Source organism: Hyla sarda, chromosome 6 (assembly GCF_029499605.1).
Source record: "Hyla sarda isolate aHylSar1 chromosome 6, aHylSar1.hap1, whole genome shotgun sequence".
Taxonomy (NCBI): Eukaryota; Metazoa; Chordata; class Amphibia; order Anura; family Hylidae; genus Hyla; species Hyla sarda.
The window spans coordinates 221,260,348-221,288,155 of record NC_079194.1 but is presented as its reverse complement, the minus strand read 5'-3'; the positions used below and the strand labels follow the sequence as shown (position 1 = coordinate 221,288,155).

At 46.9% G+C, this 27,808-nt stretch overlaps 1 protein-coding gene across 1 annotated transcript in view; it reads right to left on the bottom strand.

The window, feature by feature from the left end:
• Positions 1–27,808, bottom strand: part of LOC130276748 (ovochymase-2-like) — a 105,259-nt gene that overhangs the window by 1,313 nt on the left and 76,138 nt on the right. Inside the window, exon 23 of the mRNA XM_056526574.1 lies at positions 1,318–1,445. Within this exon, the coding sequence (XP_056382549.1) occupies positions 1,318–1,445 (128 nt within the window). The remainder of the gene's footprint in view (positions 1–1,317; positions 1,446–27,808) is intronic.

Genomic DNA, 27,808 nt, shown 5'->3' with positions numbered 1-27,808 from the left:
TTTATGGCCCCATTAGTGTGTCATTTTAGTTACATTAATAGAGTTTTGATTTCAGTGGAGAATCTTTGTCCATGTCCATGACATTTCTATGACTAGGACTGTGGTAGAGGGTGTGATGCAGGGCAGATGGAGTTACCCTAGGGGCAGATGGCATTATCCCCTTGTGTTCGAGATGCCAGGGCGTGGTTTATCCCCAACACAACCCGAAGGTATACCACTGGATCCTGGGCCAGGCACGTGGACAACAACGACTCTGATGCCAAGTTATGGACAACGGTAGCTTTACTGAGTGACAGATGGAACAGTCTATACAGCTTAGCAAGGCCAACAGAGGTGACCAGTGACTTCAGAGATCTCAGGTTTTGCTGGGACTGGGACAATATTGATGCAGGACAGATGACTTTGCTGCAACTTGCTGCAACTCAGCATAATCAGGATGAGAGTGAGCAGAGGCTCCCCCCAGGGCTCACATGGGGGAGACTCTGAGGGGTCCCATAGGTCACCCTTAGGTCACATGGTTACTGATACCTCACTGGGTTACACTCACATGACAACTGGTAATCACATGTTAACAATTCTTAAAGCTATTACACATTTTATAAACATTATACAATATAATACAGGCAATAGATATATATATACAAGGGGACCGGTGTACAGGGGGCCCAGGGGTCACTGTAGGGAGGCTGCTGGACAGGTCAGCAGGGGTACAGGGGTACAACTCCTGTACCGGGCCACCACAGGACATTCCAGAAATCATGGGGTTGCTAGACCCCCCTAACACTCTTCTCCAACCACTGACCTCCTGGTGTGCTTATGTTAGGCTCGTTCTTTTACACAATACCCAACCTAAACATACATGGCTGCAGTATAAAGCATCAGGAAGGGATGGAACAGCAGTGAAAACGATGTATGATATACACTAGTAAGAGGATATTTTAGACTAACACTGAACATTCTTTGCATCATAGACTACAATGAGCTGTACTGTAATGGAGAATGCAGTCCAGAATTAATAATTAATAAGAATAAATAGCAGGAGAGCCTCATCCTAGGGGTTGTGGTTTAAGTTAAGGACATAATAATGCAAATGTATTCAGTTTTCCAATTTGCAGCATATGTCTGACATAAGGTATAGATCTTAATAAATGGATGTGCAGATCTACATAAACTATAGGGATTTGTGAATCCAGTGCACTACACATTATTTTAGGCAGTATTTTTCACTTTGTTCTGAGCACTTTGGAGCTTAGGGGGCCAAAGTCTGTGGCAATGTAGCTACCTAATTTTTAGCACTACTAGTACTACTATTCCTACCTTTAAATGTTTTGTTGCTGGATTCTCCTTCATAAATGACCAGGGAGCACTGCTCATGTGATGTATTCAATTGCTTAAAATTGAGCAAAATAAAATGATCTTTGGGAGCCTGGAATATAAGTTGGCACCTGAAATGAGACAACAGTTGTAAAGGACGTCTTATCATCCATTTATATAACATTTTACATGGTCCACTACAAAACTGTCAGTTTGGTGTCTTGTGTGTCTGTATACTATTTACACAGTTTTATGCTCCAGTATGTTTTACTATGTGACTTTAAGGTTACCTGGTAGTGCTGTGCCTTAAGGTTACCAGGTAGTGCTGTGGCTAAAAAAAAGGTTATCCCACTCCAAAACTGTAGAAACCTTCTAGAAGGAAGGCAGAGAGAGGGAGAGAGAGAGAGAGAGAAAGAGAGCGAGAGAGAGAGAGCGAGAGAGAGAGAGAGAGTCCTTAGGAAGAAATTTTGATTAGAAAAGGAAAAAACAGGACATTCTATCCGTGGGCGCCTACTGATAGAACGTCCTGGGAATAGGCGCCCGCGGATAGAACGTCCTGTTTTTTCCTTTTCTAATCAATATTTCTGCACCGCAACCTGGAGGTCACGGTGACGGGCGCGGAGGCTGCCGCCCACATCTTTTGACTACAGACCCTAGCGAGTCTATAGGCACACTGAGGTGTTGTGCCCTGAGCACAACTTGACAAGGTAAGGTGCAACTAAACTTGCACACGCTACCCCACCTAATAATACTCCACTAGGAGCGCACCTCGTTTCTTCTTTCCATATTTTCCACCTTAGGAAGAAAGTCAGATACTATTCAATGCAGTTAAGGCAGGAGGGATATGTAGAAGTAAGTAGAAGTTTAGTTCATAAGGAAAAGTGGCAAATGGGCCTCACGTTTAAAACTAGGACCCTCAGGCTTCCGGTCAGGCCTAGTGGCTGTCACAACATAGTTACTTCTGAGATTAGGAATAGCCAAGCAGTTGTGTTCCTGCACCAAAGAGAAATATCTCAAGCCACCAGATCCTTAAATTTGTGTGCAGGTTTGTCTGGATTGAGAGATGTGAAATCTCTTAACCAGGGTGGGTGTGTGGATAGAAGAGGCTGAGATCCATGACCTCTCCTCTGGATCTTACCCCTTCCAATGAACCAGATATTGGACGGAGTTTTATACCTTTCGGCTATTCAATGTCTTGGACAAGTCATATTTTAGCTTACTATCAATTTCGACTGGAGGAAGGGGATCAGAGACAGGAGCCAGAGATGGAACATATAATTTAAGTAATTAGGGATGGAAGGTATTTTGAACCTTAAACGACTTGGGTATCTTTAACTTATAGCAGATTGGATTTATGACCTCCGACATAGGGGCCAATGAAGTGCAAGGCCAGTTTACCTAGGAACTTTGGCAAATCTTTTTTGAACCTCTTGGGTTTTCCTCGGGTTCTGGTGAACCTGAGCCCAAACTGTGCACAGTTTATTCCTGGTGGTATCAACTTCAGGGTTATTACCTAGATAATCAGAACAAGAGGCAAACCGAAATTGGAAACGATACACAGAATAACGGTGACATGACACTAGAGGTATTTTCCCGATTATTTATAGCAAACTCTGCAAGGGATAGAAATGTGAACCACTCATTTTGTCTGTCTTCCACATAGCATCTGAGGTATTACTGTACATTCTGATTTATTCTCTCTGTCTGACCATTGGATTGCAGATGAAACACAGACGAGAACAACAATTTAACCCCTAGTTGATTACAGAAAGCCGGCCAGAACTACGAGACAAACTGAACACCTTGATCAGATATAACAATATCATCTGCTACCCTATGATTCCAAACCACATGTTTCAAGAACAATTGTCTAGAGTCTTAGCTGATGGGAGCTTCTTCAATGGGACAAGAAGACACTGTTTACTGAACCTGTCCACCACCACCCACTAAACAGTTTTACCCTCAGATGGGAGGTCAATCATGAAATCCATTGATATATGTGCCCATGGCCTTTTAGGAATAGACAGTGGACACAACTGTCCTGCGGGATGCACCCGGGACATCTCTGTTCATGCACAAGTCTCATATCCAAGAACAAAATCCTCTACATCCCTATTAAGGGTTAGCTACCAGAACTTCCTCCAAAGCAATTTTTTGAGCCCAAAACTCCAGGATGACCTGCTAATGGAGAACTAAGAGATTCCTCAATAATACAGAGATTAAACTCACTGGGCACAAAGATCTTGTCATTGGGGTCTTAGGAGGCACTAAGCTTTGATCTCAGAAGTTAAATCCGAAGATACAGCTGAAATTACTACACTTTTGGAAGTATAGTCTCAGGTTCAGAGTCTAAAAGCTGGCAAGCATTAAAACTCTGGGTAAAGGCATCAGCCGTTACATTCTTGAAGGAAACAGGGCGATAAATCATGACAAAATCAAATCTAGTAAAAAACCAAAGCCTAATGTGTTTGGCGAGGATTGAAGCATTTGGTTGATTGTAGGAAGGTCAAATTATTGTGGTAAGTAATGACAGTGACCCAATGAACTGCACCTTCCAAGAAATGTCTTCACTCCTCAAAAGCCCATTTGATTGCTAACAACCTTAGGTTACCAACATCATAATTACACTCTGCTCCAGAGAAATTATGAAAGAAGAAGGCACATGGATGTAAGTGAGAGTAAGAGGAAGTACCACGAGACAGTACTGCTCCTACACCAACCTAAGAAGCATCCACCTCAACTGTGAATGACTTAGTGTGGTCTGGCTGTACCAAAACCGGGGTGGTGGTAAGATGTTCAAAAGCTGCCAATTGACCAATTGGCCAGATCAGCCCCTTTGCGAGTCAGATCAGTTAATGGTCTTGCGACGACAGAAAAATTTGTAAAATGTTCTGTAATAATTCACATACCTCAGGAACCGCAGCAGAGCCTTTAAAGACGAAGGACGCATCCACTCAGAGATGGCCTTAACCCTTTAAGGACCAAGACCATTTTCACCTTAAGGACCAGAGCATTTTTTGCAAATCTGACCACTGTCATTTTAAGCATCAATAACTCTGGGATGCAATTACTTTTCATTCTGACTCCAAGATTGTTTTTTCGTGACACATTCTACTTTATGTTAGTGGTGAATTTTCATGCAATTTTTTAATTTTTCACCAAGAAATGATGCAAGTATGGATGAAAAAATTGAAAATTTGGCATTTTATTTTTTACTTTGGAACTCTCTGCTTGTAAGGAAAATGGATATTCCAAATAAATGATATATTGATTCACATACACAATATGTCTACTTTATGTTTGCATCATAAAATTGACATGTTTTTACGTTTTTACTTCTGGAAGACATCAGAGGTCTTCAAAGTTCAGCAGCAATTTTCCAATTTTTCACAACATTTTTTAAATCTGAATTTTTCAGTGACCAGTTCAGTTTTGAAGTGGATTTGAAGGGCCTTCATATTAGAAATACCCCATAAATGACCCCAATATAAAAGCTGCACCCCTCAAAGTATTCAAAATGACATTCAGAAAGTGTGTTAACCCTCTAGGTGTTTCACAGGAATAGCAGCAAAGTGAAGGAGAAAATTCTAAATCTTCATTTTTTTACACTCGCATCTTTTGTAGACCCAGTTTTCGAAGTTTTACAAGGGGTAAAGGGAGAGAAATCTCCCTTAAATTTCTAACCCAATTTCTCTCGAGTAAGGAAATACCTCATATGTGTACGTAAAGGCTCTGTGGGTGTACTAGATGGTTCAGAAGGGAAGGAGTGACAATGGGATTTTGGAGAGTGAGTTTATCTGAAATGTTTTTTTGGGGGGGCACGTCACATTTAGGAAGCCCTTATGGTGCCAGAACAGCAAAAAAAAAAACACATTGCACACTATTTTGGAAACCACACCCCTCAAGGAACGTAACAATGGGCACAGTGAGCCTTAACACTCCACAGGTGTTTGACGACTTTTCATTAAAGATGTGCAAATTAATTTTTTTTCCCACTAAAATGCAGTTTTTTCCCCAAATTTTTCATTTTCACAAAGGGAAATAGAAGAGATGGGGTTACAAATTTTGGGGGGCATTTTCTCCTATTACCCCTTGTGAAAATGTAAAATTTGGGGAAAAACCAGCATTTTAGGGAAAAAAAATTTCATTTACATATCCAACTTTAACGAAAAGTCGTCAAACACCACGTGTTGCGTTGCTTGAGAGGTGTAGTTTCCAAAATAATGTGCCATGTGTTTTTTTCCCACTGTTCTGGCACCATAGGGGTTTCCTAAATGTGACATGCCCCCTCCCCCCCAAACCATTTCAGCAAAATTTGCTTTCCAAAAGCCAAATGTGACTCCTTCTCTTCTGAGCATTGTAGTGAGCCCACAGTGCACTTGACGTCCACACATGGGGTATTTCCATACTCAGGAGAAAATGCCCCCTAAAAATTTGTAACCCCATCTCTTCTGAGTATGGAAATACCCCATATGTGGACGTCAAGTGCACTGCGGGCGCACTACAATTTTCAGAAGAGGAGTCACATTTTGGTGTCTGACAGATCTTTGGAACAGTGGGCTGTGCAAATGAAAAATAAAAAATCTGTCAAACACCAGTGGGGTGTAAATGCTCACTGCACCCATTATTACATTTCATGAGGGGTGTAGTTTCCAAAATGGGGTCACATGTGGTGGGTGGCCCACTGTTCTGGCACCATGGGGGCTTTTTAAACAGACATGGCCTTCAATTCCAGACACATTCTCTCTCCAAAAGCCAAATGGAGCTCCTTCTCTTCTGAGCATTGTAGTTCACCTGCAGAGCACTTTACGTCCCCATATTTGGTATTTATATACTCAGAAGAAATGGTGCTACAAATTTTGGTAAGCATTTTTCCTATTACCCCTTGTGAAAATGAAAAATTTGGGATAACACCAGCATTTTAGTGAAAAAATAAAAATTTAACATTTTCACGTCCAACTTTAACGAATATTCTTCAAACACCTGTGGGGTGTTAAGGCTCACTATACCCCTTTCCGTGAGGGGTGTAGTTTCCAAAATGGGGTCACATGTGGGTGTTTTTTTTATTTTTATTGCGTTTATGTCAGAACTGCTGTAACGATCATCAAATCACCTCAAATATACATGGTGCTCTCACTCCTGAGCCTTGTTGTGCGCCCACAGAGCATTTTACGCCCTGATATGGGGTATTTCCGTACTCAGAAAAATTGCGTTACACATTTTGGGGGTCTTTTATTCCTTTTACCTCTTGTGAAAATGAAAAGTATGGGGCAACATCAACATGTTAGTGTAAAATATAAACATTTTTTTACATTAACATGCTGGAGTAGACCCCAGCTTTACCTTTTCATAAGGGGAGAAAGGAGAAAGAGCCCCCCAAAATTTTAAAGGAAATTTCTGCAGAGTACGGAAATACCCAATATGTGGCCCTAAACTGTTGCCTTGAAATACGACAGGGCTCCAAAGTGAGATTTGCATAGGGACGGACCCGGATGCAAGAATTACACTTGCCTCCGATACCAAAATTACCCTACAACAGTGTTTCCCAAACATGGTGCCTCCAGCTGTTGCAAAACTCCCAGCATGCCTGGACAGTCAATGGTTGTCCAGCAATAGCCGGAGCTGTTGTTTTGTAACAGCTGGAGGCTCCGTTTTGGAAACAGTGCCGTACCATACGTTTTTCATTTTTATTTGGGGGGGGGGAGGTAACTGTGTAGGGGTATGTGTATATGTAGTGTTTTACTTTTTATTTTGTGTTAGTGTAGTGTAGTGTTTTTAGGGTACAATCACACAGGCGAGGGTTACAGCGAGTTTCCCGCTGGGAGTTTGAGCTGCAGCGGAAAATTTGCCACAGCTCAACCTTGCCACGAGAAACTCACTATACCCCCCCCCCCCATGTGAATGTACCCTGTATATTCACATGGGGGGGGGAACTCCAGCTGTTGCAAAACTACAACCCCCAGCATGCCCTTTGGCTGTCGGTGCATGCTAGGGGTTGTAGTTATGCAACAGCTGGAGGAACACTGGTTGCAAAACACTGAGAGTTTGTTATTTAACTCAGTGTTTCGCAACCAGTGTGCCTCCAGCTGTTTGCCAACTTCAACTCCCAGCATGTATGGTCTGTCAGTGCATGCTGGGAGTTGTAGTTTGCAACAGCTGTAGGCACACTGGTTGCAAAATACTGAGTTAGGTAACAGACAATGTTTTCCAACCAGTGTGCCTGGTGTCCAAACTGTAGCCCTCCAGATGTTGTAAAACTTCAACTCCAAGCATGCCCAGGCTAAAGTTGTAGTTGCTAAACTACAACTCCCAGCATAACTGGGCAGTCTGGGCATGCTTTGAATTGTAGTTTTGCAACATCTGGAGGGTTAGAGTTTGGACACCACTGTATAGTAGTCTCCAAACTGTAGCACTCCAGCTCCCAGCATGCTGAGACTGTCCAGGCATGCTGGGAGTTGTAGTTTTGCAACATCTAGAAGGGCACAGATCCAAACAATCGCCCTCCAAACTGCAACTCCCAGCATGCCCAGACAGCCAAAGGCTTGGAGTTGTAGACTTGAAACACCTAGAAGCAGCGGTGAAGATCACTTTACGGCGATCTTCACTGCTGCATCTGATACCGCCGCCGCTGCATCCACTTGCTTGCGCCAGTCCCCGCTGCCTGCCACCAGTCCCCATGTGATCTCAGGTGACTGCCACCGGTCTTCCCGCCACGGTGGCCCCTGCAGCTATAGCCGCCATCATTCCATGCTCTGCCCGGACTTCCAGGGGCAGGCAGAGCAGGGGATATTAACTGTCACCCCCCCCCCCCCCCCCCCCCGCACCTGCCCTTCGATTCGCTGGCCACTCCTGACTGTTCAATTGCAGGGGATAGGAGGAGGTGGCACCCCTGCCACCTCCCTCCTATCCTTTAGGATGATCGGGGCTGTCTCTGAGAGCTCGGATCATCCCTATTTTCCGGGCGATCGGGTACCAGAGACCCGATCAACCTGGAATCGCTGATCTGAATTGTCTCAGGACCCCCCCCCCCCCCGCCCCCCAGGCATTTGTATGGGGTTCCTGCTGATTGATTTCAGCAGGCATCCCGCTCCGGTCCCCACCCAGCGCTCGGCAGGGACCAAAATTCCCACAGGCATACAGGTACGCCCTGTGTCCTTAACTACCAGGATGTCAAAAATTGTATCTCTTTTATGCTACACACACGTTTCACGTTTGACAAAACTTGTTTTGACAGAAAACTTGCAGTACAGAGTGTACATGTTCAACATGTAAAGACCAATCATGAGAGTCAATCAAAACATCATCACGGTAAACCACAAGTAACCTTCCTATGAATTCTGAAAACATATCATTGACAAGATTATGGAAAACAGCAGGAGCATTACTTAAACCAAAAGGCATTACCAAGTACTCAAAATGCCCCTCTGGAGTGTGGAATGCAGTTTTCCATTCATCACCCTCCTTGATTAATTTTAGGCCCCACGAAGATCAAGTTTGATAAACCAGCATGCCCCCTGTACTTGATTAAAAAGATCTTATTCACGATAATCGTAATCCTCCATCATTTTTAGCCACAGAGAAGAACTCTGCTCCCATGGGAGACACAGATGGTAGAATGTGACCTTTTTGTAGACTAGACTGAATGTATTGCTTCATTGCCACTCTTTCCGGCCCAGACAAATTATAAAAACGGCCCTTAGGGTATCTGGCTCTGAGAACTAAATCAATAGTGCAGTCATAGCCTTTGTGTGGGGAGAGAGCCGAGGAAAAATCTGAAATAAATTCAGGTATGTCACTCTGGGCCACATCGAGAGACGTAATACAGGTGGAGATACAGATACTGAAACTGTTAAACCCCACTGGATGAGTTCCCCAACGGACCAATCAAACACAGGATTATGACATCTTAACCAGGATAAAACAAAAAACATTTTTTTTATAATGCAACAAACCCGCCAATAATCCCACCTCTGGAGTGAAAAGAGAGACACTTTCCCCAGACAAAGGTGTATAATCCACCCCAGAAATGGGAATAGGGTTCTCCAGTGAGTTCATAGAAAGACCAAGAGACTTTATAAAACTCAAATTTACACAATTAGCTGCAAAAACCTGAAACTGAATTTTCAAAGAAAAATTCTTTGACAGGTAATAACAGCTTGTAACACAAATTGTGTAGATATCTGTGCTCCTAAGTGATCTCCCCGATAATCACTCAGGCACTGGCGTTTCCAGGCTGCTGACATCTGGGACAGGCTTAAATCAGATGACCTGCTTCTCTAAAGTAAAAACAAATTTTGTTTTTTCTCCGGACTATACTTCTTTCTTGAGGAGATACCTTCCCCACTTGCACTGGCTCCTCAGACGGAACAGAAGAAGTAGTGGAGGCAGAAGACATGCAGGTAGGAAAGCGAGAGACATAAGTAACAGATCATTCTCACTCTTTCTCTCCCTAAGACATCGGTCCAAACCTACAGCTACGCATTCACTTCCAGGCAGTGGAAGAGAAAGATGGTGTCTGTTAACTATAAAAGAAAGTATACTAAGCAATTGTCTGAGCTAGTGATTGTGTGTCTGTATACAAGAGTGCGAAGTATACAAATGAGTGTAAGTATAAAAGTGAAAGGGACTTAAAATTAAGGGAGTTTAATTGTAATATTTACTGTCTGTTTTTGGCTATTAATCTGTGAAATCCCATAACTAGTATGGCCTCCATGTTGGAAAAGGCAGTCCAGTGTGCATCTTGCACAATGCATGCAATCCTTGAACAGCAGTTGGAGGGTGCTTATTGTTGTGTGCAAGTTGTTCATTTGGAAGTCCAGATCCTGGATCTAGAGGAGCAACTGGCAACATTGAGATGCATTGAAAACTTGGAGAGGAGTCTCCTGCTCACTGAGAAAGTACTCTCTGGGGTAGAGGTGGGGGAGCATAGTGGGAGGGGGGTGCAGGACAGTCTGGCAGCTAGCTAGGTTAGTTAGAAAACGGGGTAGTGGGAAAAGTGTCAGGGAGGCTAGTCCTGAACTGGCACACCCCAACAAGTTTGCCTGGTCGGCAGATGAGGGAGATGCCATTTCAGAGCTAGCAGTACTGCAGTAGGACTCTGCCTCTGACCACCAGGGGGGTCTCTGCTCCAGTAAGGAAGGAGGGAGGAGTGCAGGTCAGGCCAGAAAGGTACTGGTAGTGGAGTACTCAATTATTAGGGAACAGACAGGGTGATCTGTCACAAAGGCCGGGATTGCCGAACAGTGTGTTGTCTTCCTGGCGCTCGAGTTCGGCACATTGCGGATCGGGTTGACAGGTTGCTGGGTGGGGCTGGAGAGCTCCCAGCAGTCATGGTACATATTGGCACCAATGACAAAGTAAGAGGTCGGTGGAGTGTCCTTAAAAATTATTTCAGAGACTTAGGCCGCAAGCTTAAGGCATGGACCTCCAAGGTAATATTTTCTGAAACATTACCTGTACCACGAGCAACACCAGAGAGGCAGCAGGAGATTAGGGAGGCAAACAAGTGGCTTAGAAGCTGTTGTAGGAAGGAGGGGTTTGGGTTCATGAAGAACTGGGCCGACTTCGCTGTCGGATACTGTCTCTACCATAGGGATGGGATGCACCTCAATGGGGAGGGTGCAGCTGTGCTTGGGGAGAAGATGACTAGAAGGGTGGAGGAGTGTGTAAACTAGAGACTGGGGGGGGACCTACAACAGAGGGGGAAGATAGTGTAGATAGAGAGGGGGGACTTATTAATGTACCTAGGAGTGGAGCTGAGGGAGGGGTTAGAATAGTTCATAGGGATAGGCTTCATAGGGAGAAAAAACATATGCCATTGAATTGCATGTTGACTAATGCCAGAAGTCTGACCAATAAAACAGAGGAACTGGAGTGGTTGATGTCCGAGGAAAATTATGACATAGTGGGTATAACTAGGTTGGACGATAGCTGTGACTGTGCGGTCAACATACAGGGTTATAGTCTATTCAGTAAGGATCGGACAAAACGGAATGGGGGACCAGTTTGTCTTTATGTAAAGTCCAGTCTGAAGGCCGCACTGCGGGAGGATATATAGGAGGGAAATGATAATGTGGAGGCATTATGGGTTCAAATATATGGAGATAAAAATTTTAAAAAAAATTCTAATAGGGGTTTTCTATAAGCCACCAAACATAATGGAAGAGGCAGAAGATCAATTACTGAGGCAAATAAACAAGGCAGCAAATCAGAATGAGGTGATAATAATGGGGGACTTTAAAACTATCCTGGTATAAACTGGGAGACTGAGACCTGTGAATCTCATAAAGGAAACAGGTTTCTGACTATAGCTAAAGACAATTATCTGTCCCAAATGGTGCAGGGCCTGACCAGAGGTGGCGCCGTACTAGACTTAATATTAACCAACAGACCTGACAGAGTAACTAATGTGCAAATAGAAGAATACCTAGTAAATAGTGATCATAATATAATACATTATAACTTGTTCTCCAATATGGGAATCTTTCGAGGGGCCACAAAAACAATGAACTTTAGGAAGGCAAAGATTGATCAACTCAGAGAAGCCCTTAACAATATAAATTGGGATAATGTCCTAAAAAAACAAGAATACTGACATGGATGAATAAAAATGTTAAGGAGGCAATAAATGACAAAAATAGAGCATTTAAACTACTAAAACAGGACGGCAGCGAGACAGCATTAAAAATCTATAGAGAAAAATGTAGAATATATAAAAAAAAAAAGATAAAACCCGCAAAAATAGAGACAGAAAGAATCATTGCCAACAAGAGTAAAATTAACCCCAAAATGTTTAACTATATAAATAGCAAAAAGGTTAAATGGGCACTGTCAGATACAAAAGCTTTTGATATGTTGTAAAGCATGCAAAAACAATAGGTTTTGCAATTGCTTTCATTAGAAAATTTTCAGTATTTCATACTGAAAAAGCCAGTCAAACAACTGCCCCCCCTGCCTGATTGGACACATACTAGTCCTGCTGTGTCCATGCATCATCCTTGATTGACAGCTGTGAGCGCAAGGCTCACGGCTGGAGGAAAAATCCTCCCACTGTCACTGTCAGCTTGTGTCCCACTACTGTCAGTGAGACAAGCTGGGAGTTGTAGTTTTGCTAATGCTAGGGGAGATGTGAGCAGACAGCATACTGAGAGAGGGGGCAAAGACCTGCACAGTGAGGCCATGCCCCCTCCCTTTGAGAGGAATTCAGAGACTTGTGAGCTAAATTAAATGTAATAAAAAAAATAAATAAAGGTGCTAGACTGCTAGACACATAACAATTAGATGTACATGGTCAGGATTAGGTACTGTGTGATATATTTAAAAAATAATAATTTTTTTTTTGGATCTGATGGGTACGCTTTAAAAATGAGAGTGTTGGCCCTTTAAAAAATGATGAGGAAGAAATTATAAACGGGGATCAGGAAAAAGCAAATATATAAAAACATTCTTCTCCACTCTATTCACTGAGGAAAATAAAATGTCAGGTGAAATACAGCAAGATAAGGTAAACTTCCCAGTACAGGTCACCTGTCTAACCCAGGAAGAAGTACAGTGCCGCCTACAAAAAATCTAAATAGACAAATTGCCAGGTTCAGATGGCATTCACCCCTGTGTTCTAAAGGAATGAAGTAATGTAATAGACAGACCCCTATTTTTAATATTTAGGGACTCTATAGTAACAAGGACTGTTCCCCAGGAATGGCGCATGGCAAATGTGGTGCCAATATTTAAAAAGGGGTCAAAAGGTGACCCCGGGAATTATAGACCTGTAAGTTTATCCCCCGTTGTATGTAAATTGTTTGAGAGTTTTCTAAGAGATGCTATTTTGGAGTATCTTGATAAAAATAAATGTATGACTCCGTCCTTATCAGTATGGGTTTATGAGGGATCGGATTGCCTGGGCTAGGCATGGGGGCAATAATGACTCAGACGCCAAGTTACGGATAACGGTAGCTTTACTGAGATTAGACAGGTGAAAAAGTCTATACAGTTCAGCCAGTTCCATGGGAGTACCCCTTTAACCTGGGCATTTGTTTGCACATCTGACCACTGTCACTTTAAGCATTACTAACTCTGGGATGCTTTTACCTTTCATTCTTATTCTGAGAATGTTTTTTCGTGACATATTCTACTTTATGTGAGTGGTAAAATTTTGTCGATACTTGCATCATTTCTTGTGAAAAATCGCAAAATATGATGAAAAAATTTAAAATTTAGTATTTTTTTTACTTTGAAGCTCTCTGCTTATAAGGAAAATGAATATTCCAAATAAATGATATATTGATTCACATATACAATATATCTACTTTATGTTTGCATCATAAGGTTGACATGTATTTACTTTTGGAAGACATCAGAGGGCTTCAAAGTATAGCAGCAATTTTCCAATTTTTCACAACATTTTCAAAATCTAAATTTTTCAGGGACCAGTTCAGTTTTGAAGTGGAATTGAAGGGCCTTCTCGTTAGAAATACCCCATAAATGACCCCATTATAAAAACTGCACCCCTCAAAGTATCCAAAATGACATTCAAAAGGTTTGTTAACCCTTTAGGTGTTTCACAGGAATAGCAGCAAATTGAAGGAGAAAACTCTAAATCTTCATTTTTTGCACTGGCATGTTCTTGTAGACCCAGTTTTTGAATTTTTACAAGGGGTAAAAGGAGAGAAATCTTCCTAAAATGTGTAACCCAATTTCTCTCGAGTAAGGAAATACCTCATATGTGTATATCAAGTGCTCTGTGGGTGAAGTAGAGGGCTCAGAAGGGAAGGAGCAACAGTGGGATTTTGGAGAGTGAGTTTTTCTGAAAAACATTTTGGGGGGCATGTCACATTTAAGAAGCTCCTATGGTGCCAGAACAGCAAAAAAAAAAACATACTATTTTGGAAACTACACCGCTCAAGGAATGTAACAATGGGTACAGTGAGCCTTAACACCCCACGGGTGTTTGACGACTTTTCGTTAAAGTTGGATGTGTAAATGATCTTTTTTTCACTAAAATGCTAGTTTTCACCCAAATTTAAAATTTTATGAGTATGGAAATAGCCCATGTGTGGACGTCAAGTGCTCTGCTGGCGCACTACAATGCTCAGAAGAGAAGAAATCACATTTGGCTTTTGGAAAGCAAATTTTGCTGAAATGATTTTTGGGGGGCATGTCGCATTTAGGACGCCCCTATGGTGCCAGAACAGCAAAAAAAAACTTACATGGCTTACTATTTTGGAAACGACACCCCTCAAGGAACGTAACAAGGGGTGCAGTGAGCCATAACAACCCACAGGTGCTTGACGACTTTTTGTTAAAGTTGGATGTGTAAATGAAAAAAAAATGTTTTCACTAAAATGCAGTTTTTCCCCAAAATGTTTACATTTTTACAAGGGGTAATAGTAGAAAATCACCCCCAAAATTTGTAACCCCATTTGTAACCTGGCAAACTACAATGCTCAGAAGAGGAGGAGCGCCATTGAGCTTTTGGAGAGTGAATTTGTTTGGAATGGAAGTCAGGGGCCATGTGCGTTTACAAAGCCCCCGTGGTGCCAGAACAGTGGACCCCCCACATGTGACCCCATTTTGGAAACTACACCCCTCACAGAATTTAATAATGGGTGCAGTGAGTATTTACACTACACTGGCGTTTGACAGATCTTTGGAACAGTGGGCTGTGCAAACAAAAAATTAAATTTTTCATTTTCACGTACCACTGTTCCAAAAATCTGTCAGACACCTGTGGGGCATAAATGCTCACTGTAACCTTTATTACATTACATGAGGGGTGTAGTTTCCAAAATGGGGTCACATGTTCTGGTACATTGTTCTGGCACCAGGGGGGCTTTGTAAAAACACGTGGCCCTCAATTCCAGACATATTTTCTCTTCAAAAGCCCAATGGCGCTCTATCTCTTCTGAGCATTGTAGTGCAACCGCAGAGCACTTTACGTCCACACATGGGGGGGGGGTGATTCTTTTTTTTTTCTATTTTCACTTGTGAAAATGAAAAATTTAGGGTAACACCAGCATTTTAGTGAGAATTTTTTTTTCATTTTCCCATCCAAATTTAATGAAAATTCTTCAAACACATGTGGGGTGTTAAAGCTCACTGTACCCCTTGTTACATTCCGTGAGGGATGTAGTTTCCAAAATGGGGTCACATGTGGGTATTTTTTTGCGTTTATGTCTGAAGCGCTGTAAAAATCAGCCACCCCTGTGCAAATCACCAATTTAGGCCTCAAATGTACATAGTGCGCTCTCACTCCTGAGCCTTGTTGTGTGCCCCCAGAGCATTTTACGCCCACATATGGGGTATTTCCGTACTCAGGAGAAATTGCATTACAAATATTTTTTATTTTTTTTTCCTTTTACCACTTGAGAAAATAAAAAGTATGGGGCAACACCAGCATGTTAGTGTAAATTTTTTTTATTTTTTTCCACTAACAGGCTGGTGTAGCCCCCAACTTTTCTTTTTCAAAAGGGATAAAAGGAGAAAAAGGGAGGCGCATGCGTGCAGCTCACGTGAGAGGACGGTGTTAATGTGAGCTCCGTGCTGGCTGTGCCCTTTTAGCCTTTCTAAGCGCCGGATAATGGCTCCTAAGCTTCGGAGACCCCGCAAACACCTTGGGGAATATGCCCCGGTCACAGCAAAAGAAAAAGCAGCATCTGACCCAGCGATTATCGCAGTCTATATCTGATTTATTCCGGACTGGCTCACGCTCAAAGATGGTGGCGTCCCGCTCAAGCTCACCACTAGAGCATTCGGAGGAGAAGCCTCAAGATCCTGCAGACCTTACACCCACGTCCTCTCAGCTGCAGGAACTGGGGCAGAGGGTTGCGGACACAGAGACGCGGGTAGATTACTTGGCAGAGGCGGTGGAGACTGACAGGAAAGAGCTGAAACACGCTTCAGGCCCTCGAGCTGAAACACGAGGACCTGGAAAACAGGTCGCGCCGCACTAATCTGCGAATACAAGGTCTCCCAGAGGAAGAGACTAAAACTATCACTTCTCTTTTCTTTGAGTTGGTCCCGCAATTGGAACCGGAGCTGCTGAGATTCGACAGGATCCACAGGGTGCTGGCACGACCTAAAAACCCAGATCTTCCCCGCAACATCATACTGAAACTTCACTACCCAGAGGTGAGAGACATGATATTGCAGGCTGCTAGGAATGTCGCTGCCCTGCCGGGAGTGCCTGCCAGAGTCCGTATCTATTCTGATTTGGCCCCCTCTACCTTAGCTAGACGCCGGGACTTCAGGCCTGTTACTTTGGCGCTCCAGAAGGAGGGGATTCGTTACAGGTGGGGGTTCCCATTTTCACTGTCGTTCCAGCTTCCAGGTCATTCTCATACGGTGCGCACTCTGTCTCGGGTGCGCATTTCCCTGGTGGAGCAACCCCCTCTACCACAACGTGTGGGCCGAGTATCCCGTGCTTGGACCCTGGTTGGTAAAGACGCTCGCACCTCTAACCAGCAAAGAGGGGCACAACCACCTATGTGACCTATGGGACTGGGCTGGCGGACAAGCTAAAGCGTGCTGAACTGGAGATACTTGGAGTGGAGTGTTACCACCAGGGGTGGACTGCGGTGATATTTTGATGAGGACTGCTGTAGAGGGACACTAGCTCATGCTTGAAATGGACTGTGTGCTTCTCGGGACCGTCTCCGATGCCGATATCAGCACGGCTAGGCCGCATGTCGGACCAGTGATGTTTTTCTACTAGGTATATAACTGCAATTTACACCGGTCTTGGGGGAGGAGTGGAGTTACAGGTGGTCAGTCTCCATACTATTTTTCTTATTTTTTCTTATAAACTTTGTTTATTAAAGGGTTTTTCAGAATTCTAAACAAACGAAACACAATGAAGAGTACTTATAACAACGGTACAGTGGAAAGTGGACGGGATGCAACCTGCCTATCAGTAATGAACAGCTATCAAGCCAGTATATTCGCCAGGGCCTATGGCCCATACAACCTCAGTCAAGCAGAATGTTTGTATGAATAATAAGTTCACCAGACATGTATCCTACCCAACGTCCTAGCCACCAGTTTTGACAAGCAACGACTTGAACACCACATATTTCATGCATCCGCACACACACACACACACACACACACACACTAAAAAATGTTTTTTTTTTTTAAAGTTTAAAAAAAAAGGGGGGGGGGGGGAAGGATTGAAACGTGAAGGAAATTCAGGAGAGGATAGCCAGAGAGAAGAAGAGAGACGCTCCCACGGTAATATCAGTCTCCCAGAAAGTCGCTGAGAGAGGCAAGGGAGTACCACTCCGTATGACGGAATGGCCATACAATATCATCCATTTGGGCCCTAGTGAGGTGAGCAATCATAAAAGTGTGCCATTTGGCGAAGAATTTCTTTGCATTCCGTTCCCTGTGCCTCTCTGTGTCCAGTCTGTCGACCACCAGAAAATCTTTGAGTTCCGCAATCACTGCAGCAATGGAAGGCATAGCCGGCTTAATCCATTCCCGCAGGAGTATGCGCTTGGCTATTAAAAGAACAACATGAATACATTTCGGGACCGTACGAAGACCCACATCCTCGGGTAAGGAAGGATCGACAGACTGGAACAGGAGGGCCAAGGGTGTCAGAGGAAGACGAATAGTCCAGTAGCGATATATATAATCCACCACCTCCCTCCAAAAACATTGTGACCTGTCACAAGACCATATGCCATGAAAAAAGTTAGTGCCCGGGGCGTTGCACTTAGGGCAGGCTGTAAGCCGTTCTGGGAATGAGGGGGTGGCCGGCAGATTGAAGCCTAAGTAGCCAAAGTGCATCAATTTCAAGAAAGCTTCACGCCATCGCTCACTTATGACATGTGCCCTGACTTTGGTCCACCCCTCTAAGATATGTTCCCCTATGTCCGGGACCTGAAGCAAAGTGGCCCATTTGGCAAAAATGTTGTGTTTAGAAACTTTCAATATTTTATCATTCAAGTTCCTATACAGGGTAGAGATGGACAGCTTCCTAGGCTGTAGTCCTACAAGGAGGGGTCACGCAGTCTGGAGGTACAAAATGATAACAGCTGAGACACCTGGAGGAAATGAGTAGGCGGTAGATCAAAGGTCTGCAAGATTTCCTGTGGGGAAAGCCACCGTTTCTCCTCGACATGCATCAGCTGTTTGGCTACAGTCAATCCCCTGTCTCGCCTTGCCCCAAATAATCTGTTGTCCCTCCCCGGTGTAAATTCCGGGTGGCCCCACAGATTGAGTCGCCCAGACAGCAGGAAGGGTAAACCATGTGCCTTACATACTGCTCTCCATGCCATGATGGTGTCTCTCAACAATACGGAGCGCTTAAAATGGAGGGGAAGGCCCGAGATCCATGCGTGCAGACACGATGTCAAATTCTAGGGGGAAGCAAAGTAGGCTTCCAGTATGAGATTAGAGTGGTAGTCGGATCCGTAGATCCAGTCGAGCACATGGCGGAAAAGGCAGGCCAAATTATAGCCGCGCAAATTGGGGAGACCCACTCCTCCATCATGACGACTTAGCATTAATTTTTGTAGAGAGATGCGCGGGCGTTTTCCCTACCATATGAAGCGAGTGAAGGCAGAGTTAAGCGAATTGATATCTTTGTGCTTAAGTAAGACAGGTAATGTTTGTAATTGGTATACTAATCTGGGAAAACTGATCATTTTAATTAAATGACATTTACCTAGGAAAGAGATCGGGAGATGGCACCACCGATTCAATTCATCCTTAATGGTCTTAAATACGGGAGGGTAAATGAGGGTATACAGGGAGGAGGGCAGCTTACCTATCCTGATCCCCAAATAGGTGATAGATGTTTTAACTAGGGTGGTCGGGATGCCCATAGTAGTCCAATAGGAGGAGGGCTTGGGAGCCCCTAATGGAAGGAGTTCACTCTTCAGTTGGTTAATTTTGTAGCCAGAAAAAGATTCGAAGTGGGCTAAGGCAGACATCAATTCAGCATAGTGGGTCTGCGGGTCCGCTAGAAAAACAAGGATGTCGTCTGCAAAAAGGGTTAATTTGATCGTTTCCTTCTGAATTTTAATGCCCCTATACACCGAGGAGTCCTCCAGGTGGTGGGCCAGTGGTTCCAACGCTAAGTTAAATAGTAAGGGGGACAGGGGGCAACCCTGTCTCGTCCCCTTAAACAGGGGGAAGGGGGAAGACAGGATCCCAGAGGTGAATACCCGGGCCATGGGCGAAGCATATAGGCTACTCAAAAATGTTCTGAAGTCACCCGTCAGGCCTATCTTGTCCAGCACCATCCCGAGCCAGTCCCATCTTACATTGTCGAACGCTTTTTCGGCGTCTAGCGCCAAAAGTATCGGTTGCTCTCCTGGCTCGGGACAGTGCTGCACCCTGTCAAGAACAGTGAGGACCTTGCGAATATTAGTGACTGCTGACCTATTGCAGACAAAACCGACCTGCGAGGGTCCAACCAATGAAGGCAAGAGCACACTAAGACGATCAGCCATAATTTTGGTCATTAATTTAAGGTCCTGGTTAATAAGCGAGATGGGGCGGTAGGACTGGGGGAGCAAAGGGTCTTTACCCGGCTTCAACAGGAGTTTGATGACCGCTGTGTTAGAATGGAGAGGTAAGGAGCCAGAGTGGAGGACATGGTTAAAGTAGGTCGTCAGTGGAGGTACCACTTGCTTGACTAGAATTTTGTAAAACTCGCCCTAGAATCCATCCGGACCCGGTGCCTTGGAGTTATGAAGAGTCTTAATTGTTCTGCAGACCTCATCCTCAGTAAAGTCCGCGTTCAGAGCAACCCGATGTTCAGACGTCAAAGAGTGGAGGCGGACTGACTCCAGGAACGACCTACCAGCAACCATGTCCACCGGGGCAGAAAAGTAAAGAGATGTGTAGTAAAAAGATAAAAGAGAGTTAATGGTCTGGGGGTCATGGTGCAGGGTCCCCGACTCGTCACGTAGGGAAGAGAAATGTTGAGGGGCTCGACGGCCTTTGGCCAGCCTCGCCAGGAGTCGGCCAGATTTATTCCCAAACCGAAACAAATCAGCCCGGTATCGGGAATAAGCTGCCAAACATTTGCATTCTGACCATAGGTCAAAAGTGGTTTTAGCTGCCTTCCAGGCCCGACAAGCGGGAAACAAAAGTAGTATATGCTGATTGGAGCACTTTGCTAGCCTCCCGGAATTGGTGGAGTGACTTCTTCTTGACTGTGGACATATAAGCGATCAGACGACCCCGGAGAACCGACTTAGCAGATTCCCAGTACAGGGGTGCATCCGCTAGGTGGGCAGCATTGTCCCATGAGAATTCAGCCCACCAACCTTTCAAAGAGTCAGCAAAGTTGTCATCTTTGCCATGTATGCGGGGAATCTCCATTGGAAATCAGACCCTTTAGGAAAGGAATCAGCGAGAAATATAGATATAGGAGAGTGATCAGACACCACCATGGCATGGATTTCAGAAGCTACCACTTTCGGCAAAAGGTCAGGGGAAACCAGGAGGTAATCTATGCAAGACCAAGAAGAGTGACTATGAGAAAAGTGTGTGAAATCTCTGCCATCTGGGTGCATCAATCTCCACGGGTCACTAAGTCCAGATGTCTCCAAAAAGGTCCCGTACACCCTGTCGCTATGTCTAGGTAAGGAGCTATCGGTAGGACCACCCCTCCTGTCCTCTAACGTCGCCGCTACAGCATTCATGTCGCCACCCAGGATTTTACTAGGAATAGGGTCTGCGAGCAATTTCCCCTCGAGGGTCCGAAAATAAGTCTTATTGTCACCGTTGGGTGCATAACAACTGTAAATGCTATAATCACGGCCCTCAAAGTGCAAATGCACCCAGACCCATCGTCCGTCCTGATCTATGTCTTGAGCTATGATTGTTTCCCCAAAATTCCTGTGAATAAGAATCAGAGTGCCCGCCTTACCTCCAACCGCCGGAGAACCTATGACGGAACCAACCCACAATTTGGACATGCGCACCAGGTCATCGGCCGCTAGGTGAGTTTCCTGGAGCATCACCACGTCTGGATGAAGTCGCTTCAGGTGGCGCAGTATCTGAGTTCTTTTATTGGGGGAGCGAAGGCCTTTCACGTTCCACGATATGAAACGCATTGCTGGAGAAAAGAAAAAGGGTGTAGTAGAGTAGAAAAGCAGAAGAGGGGGGGGGGGAGAGAAAAAAAAAACCTCACACACTCACACCTGACAAGGACACACAGATCACACTAGCACCCACACCGTCGGCGGCAGGAACCCACTGCAGAGATACACAGTTACAAGCTACCTTGGCGAGAGTCTGAACAAACACTGCAACCAAACAATAATTCAACCGCACGAACACACGTTGTGTGCTAAGACTCCATCCAGGCGTCTCACACCGTGTTATGGACTTCACTTTTTTCTGCCGGTGGACGAAGACAACCCCAGACACAACATACCAACATAAACATGGCAGATAATTCCCCACCTGTGCAATGCCCCCCCACCCAGAGATCCCCTCCCAGCCCACCCCCCCTCTAAACCCGAACATGTAAATGATCCCGCAGACATGTCCTTAGGACGAGCAAATCAGGAAATCAGCCTTCCTAGGCAGCAGGCATCCACTAAGGTAAAGATATCAATAAACGAAGGCTAGAATGGGGAAACACAGTGAGCAACATTGAAACAGGGGATGCCCGCAACACTTTCCAGGTTATAATCAAGAAATGCCCGCAAGTCCAGATCAAGAGTTCTCATATTGGGGACCTTGTCGCCTAGGGGAGCGATGTGGGGATTTCTCCCTAGGGCCTCCTTGTGTCCCCCTCAAACGTCCAGCGTCCCCTGGGCCATGTAGTGCAGCCTCAGCTGCCGTGGGGCTATTGAAGACTGATGATGAGCCGTCACTGTGGAACACCCGCAAAATGGCCGGAAACTGCAGCTGAAATTTGATCTTGCGGTTAAAAAGGTCAGAGCAGACGCCGCTGAATGCCCTCCGTCTCTTCGCTACAGGAGCCGAGAAATCCTCAAATATAAGAACTTGGCTGTCCCGAATTATCAATGGAGCAGAGCGTTTACGGAACGCCCGCAAGATAGACTGGCAATCATTATAGTTAAGGAGTTTAAATATAGCCTGTCTTGGGCGGTTGTGTTGTCTCAGAGCTTCCTCCCGGCCCGCCGGGTCCGGTCCCAGCCTATGAGCCCGCTCCACTCTACAATAGTGGTCCAGGCCTAAAGCCTCAGTCAGTTCGATTTCGCACAGGTGTAGAAGGTCCATACTAGGCACTTGTTCAGATAGACCCACAATGCGCAGATTATTGCACCGCGACCGATTTTCAAGATCGTCCAATTTCGCCCATAAGCTAGCATTTTCCTGTCTGAGGTCTGAGAGTTGACTGGATAAATCAGACTGATCATGTTGGAGTGTAGTAACATCAGTTTTAAGGGCAGCCACAGTAGCATTAGTTTGAGAGAGATCCCGTCTCATAGAATCAAAGGAGGCCTGCAGAGTGGCTTCTAGTGATTTCTGAATATAAGGCACCACCTGCACCATAATTTGTGCAGCCAGAGATTTAAAGTCAAAAGTCATGGGAGCCATGGAGTCAGGTGGCATTGCGGCCAGGGCACCCGAAGTTCCCTCAGATGAAATCATGCGAGTCGGGGAGCCTGGAGATAACAAGGTCTGCTGAGAGTCGGTATTGAATGGTGTCTGGGCGGGAGGGGGAGCAGGGCAACTCCCAGACGCCATGTCCCCACTATTTGCAGGAGCAGGGGCCAGCAACATGGAGGTGAGCCCAGCAGCGTGGTCAATGACCTGTACAGAGAGAATCGCTGGCGGAGAGGAGCGGTGTACTCCCTCTGGAGATAAGCTGAGCCGGTCCGGAGAATGCACGTAAGTAAAGTGCGATAGCCGCTGCTGCGCCTGTATTTTCGCGGCCGCGGACCCACGTGGTCCTGCTGCCGCGCGCTGCGGTAGTGGCTGGAGCCGGGGGAATTGCGGAGGCTCCGGAGCAGGTACCGCTCCATACAGGGTCCCCGGTCAGGAAGGCAGACGTCCGGGAGGCTAGGGCGCCCAGGGGGGAGCTGAAGTGCCGGCAGAGAGGAGTGTTCAGGGTCGGGGGATGCAGGAGCTCCACTAGCTGCGTCCCACCATGACAGCGCCGGAACCAGAAGTCTCCATACTATTTTTTTGGCTTGTGGACATATCTATACTCTCTGTTCTCAGCATGTACACTTTGCTTCAAGGTTTTGGCTAAGGTTATATCTCACAATGTAAGAGGATTTAACTCCCCACTTAAACGTAAGAAAGCCTTTCTAGACTATGTTAAACTGCAACCTGTTTTGATTTATCTACAAGAAACTCACTTCATGCAATCTTCCAGTCCGTCCTTTTTTCAGAAGTCATATCACAGATTCTATCTCTCCTCATTCTACGTCTAGGTGTAGGGGTGTCATTATATTGCTCCGTGACTCCTTTCCACTTACGGTGGATCAGGTGCAGACAGACCCGGAGGGGAGATTTCTGCTGATTTTGGGCACATTGTTTGATAAGAAGTTATGTTTATTCAACGTGTATGCACCCACTGAAACACCCATGCAGTTTTTCACTGACGCTTGCGGGACACTTGACAATGTTACTTATGATCAATTGATATGGGCAGGTGATTTCAACATGGTATACAATGGGAAGTTAGACAGGTCCAACTTGGCCCCTTTTCGCAGGTCAGACGGCCAGCGACGTTTATTGCGCCAGTCTTTTGCTAACCTTAGTTTGACTGATGCATGGCGTGAACATAACGGGACGGCTAGGGGATATTCATACTACTCACCAGCTCAACGCCATTATACCAGAATTGATTGGGTATTGCTGAACACAGCACTGTTGCCTAGTTTACTGTACGCTAAACATGTACCACCTGTGTGGTCAGATCACCATGTGGTTAGTGTTGTGATGGACTTTCTCACACCATTTCGCTGTCCATTCAGATGGCGACTGAACGAATCGTTGCTTACAATGCCTAGAGCAGTGATTCCCAACCGCTGTACACATGTGTGCCGTTTGCCACTGGCCGTGGTGCCGCGGGATTTTGCTGTGATTTTTTTTATTGATTTTTTTTAATATCCCGTCCCGGCCTGCGCGCTTATGACTGGCGGCGCAGGGGGGAAGGGAAGCCTGCGTGCGCACTGCGCACACAGCGTCCCCCGCGTCCCCCCTCCCCCTTCTACCTTGCGGTGCAGTGAGCCGAAAGTGGGTCCCTGGGGCGGAACGATCTTCACCTGCGCCGGACTCCCGTGCCTGCTGTGGACCTGCAAGCTGCGCGGACCGGCTTGCTTAAGGTACTGTACCCTTTCCACCCCTCTGTTACTCCTTCTCAACCCTGTCCACCCCCCCCCTGTCACCCATGTCCACCCCCACCCCCCCCTGTCACCCATGTCCACCCTCCCCCCCTGTCACCCATGTCCACCCCCCCTGTCACCCATGTCCACCGCCCCCCTGTCACCCATGTCCACCCCCCCGTCACCCATGTCCACCCCCCCCGTCACCCATGTCCACCACCCCCGTCACCCATGTCCACCCCCCCCTGTCACCCATGTCCACCCCCCCCTGTCACCCATGTCCACCCCCCCTGTCACCCATGTCCACCCCCCCTGTCACCCATGTCCACCCCCCCTGTCACCCATGTCCACCCCCCCCCTGTCACCCATGTCCACGCCCCCCCTGTCACCCAGTCCACCCCCCCGTCACCCATGTCCACCACCCCGTCACCCATGTCCACCACCCCTGTCACCCATGTCCACCCTCCTGTCATCCCTTTCACTTCTGTGCACCCTCCTGTCACCCATGTTCACCCCCCCCCCCCCGTCATCCATATCCAGCCCCCCCCGTCCACCCTCCTGTCACCCCTGTTCACACCCACGTTCACCTTCCTGTCATCCCTTTCACTCCCGTTCACCCCCTCCTGTCACCCATGTTCACCCCCTCCTGTCATCCCTTTCACTCCCATCCACCCTCCTGTCACCCATGTCACCCATGTTCACCCTCATCCACCCTCCTGTCACCCATGTTCACCCTCATCCACCCTCCTGTCACCCATGTTCACCCTCCTGTCATCCCTTTCACTCCCGTTCACCCCCTCCTGTCACCCATGGTCACCCCCTCCTGTCACCCATGTTCACCCCCTCCTGTCACCCATGTTTACCCCCTCCTGTCATCCCTTTCACTCCCATCCACCTTCCTGTCACCCATGTTCACCCTCCTGTCACCCATGTTCACCCTCCTGTCATCCATGTTCACCACCCTCCTGTCATCCCTTTCACTCCCATCCACCCTCCTGTCACCCATGTCACCCATGTTCACCCTCATCCACCCTCCTGTCACCCCTGTTCACACCCATGTTCACCCCCTCCTGTCACCCATGTTCACCCTCCTGTCACTCATGTTCACCCTCCTGTCACCCATGTTCACCACCCTCCTGTCACCCCTGTTCACACCCATGTTCACCCTCCTGTCATCCCTTTCACTCCTGTCCACCCCCTCCTGTCACCCATGTTCACCCCCTCCTGTCATCCCTTTCACTCCCGTCCCCCCCCTGTCCACCCTCCTGTCACCCATGTTCACCCTCATCCACCCTCCTGTCACCCCTGTCCACCACCCTCCTGTCACCCCTCCTGTCACCCCTGTCCACCCTCCTGTCATCCCTTTCACTCCCGGTCACCCGCCATCACCCATGTCCACCCCCGTCCACCCTCCTGTCATCCCTGTCACCCCCGTCCACCCTTCTGTCATCCCTCTGTCACCCATGTTCACCCTCCTGTCGACCCATGTCCACTCCTCTGCACCCCTGTCCACTCCTCTACACCTCTCTGTCCACTCCTCTACACCCCTCTGTCCACTCTTCTACACCCCTGTCACCCATGTACGCTCCTCTACACCCCTCTGTCCACTCCTCTACACCCCTGTCACCCATGTACGCCCCTCTACACCCCTGTGTACACTCTTCTACACCCCTGTCACCCATGTACGCTCCTCTACACCCCTCTGTCTGCTCCTCTACACCCCTGTCACCCATGTACGCTCCTCTACACCCCTCTGTTCGCTCCTCTAAACCTCTCTGTCCACTCCTCTACACCCATCACCCATGTACGCTCCTCTACACCCCTCTGTTCGCTCCTCTAAACCCCTCTGTCCACTCCTCTACACCCCTGTCACCCATGTCTGCTTCTCTACACCCCTGTCACCCATGTACACTCCTCTACACACCTCTGTCACCCATGTACACCCCTGTCACCCATGTACACTCCTCTACACCCCTGACACCCATGTCTGCTTCTCTACACCCATTTCCACTCCTCTACACCCCTGTCACCCATGTACACTCCTCTACACCCCTCTGTCCACTTCTCTACACCCCTGTCACCCATGTCTGCTTCTCTACACCCCTCTGTACACTCTACACCCCTGTCACCCATGTACGCTCCTCTACACCCCTCTGTCTGCTCCTCTACACCCGTCATCCATGTACGCTCCTCTACACCCCTCTGTCCGCTCCTCTACACCCCTGTCACCTCTGTCCACTCCTCTACACCCCTTTCACCCATGTACGCTCCTCTACACCCCTCTGTCCACTCCTCTACACCTCTGTCACCCATGTACGCTCCTGTACACCCCTCTGTACACTCCTCTACACCCCTGTCACCCCTGTACGCTCCTCTGCACCCCTCTGTCTGCTCCTCTACACCTCTGTCCACTCCTCTACACCCCTGTCACCCATGTACACTCCTCTACACCCCACTGTCCACTCCTCTACACCTCTGTCACCCATGTACACTCCTCTACACTCCTCTGTCCACTCCTCTACACCCGTCACCCATGTACGCTCCTCTACACCACTCTGTACACTTCTCTACACCCCTGTCACCCATGTACGCTCCTCTGCACCCCTTCTGTCCGCTCCTCTACACCTCTCTTTCCACTCCTCTACACCCCTGTCACCCATGTACGCTCCTCTACACCCCTCTCTCCACTCCTCTACACCCCTGTCACCCATGTATGCTCCTCTACACCCCTCTGTCCACTCCTCTACACCCCTGTCACCCATGTATGCTCCTCTACACCCCTCTGTACACTCCTCTACACTCCTGTCACCCATGTACGCTCCTCTGCACCCCTCTGTCTGCTCCTCTCCAGTCTCTGTCCACTCCTCTACACCCGTCACCCATGTACGCTCCTCTACACCCCTCTCTACACTCCTCTACACCCCTCTGTACACTCCTCTACACCCGTCACCCATGTACGCTCCTCTACACCCCTCTGTACACTCCTCTACACCCCTGTCCACTCCTCTACACCCCTGTCACCCATGTACGCTCCTCTGCACCCCTCTGTCTGCTCCTCTACACCTCTCTGTCCACTCCTCTACACCCCTGTCACCCATGTACGCTCCTCTACACCCCTCTCTCCACTCCTCTACACCCCTCTGTACACTCCTCTACACCCCTCTACACCCCTCTGTACACTCCTCTACACCCCTGTCACCCATGTACGCTCCTCTGCACCTCTCTGT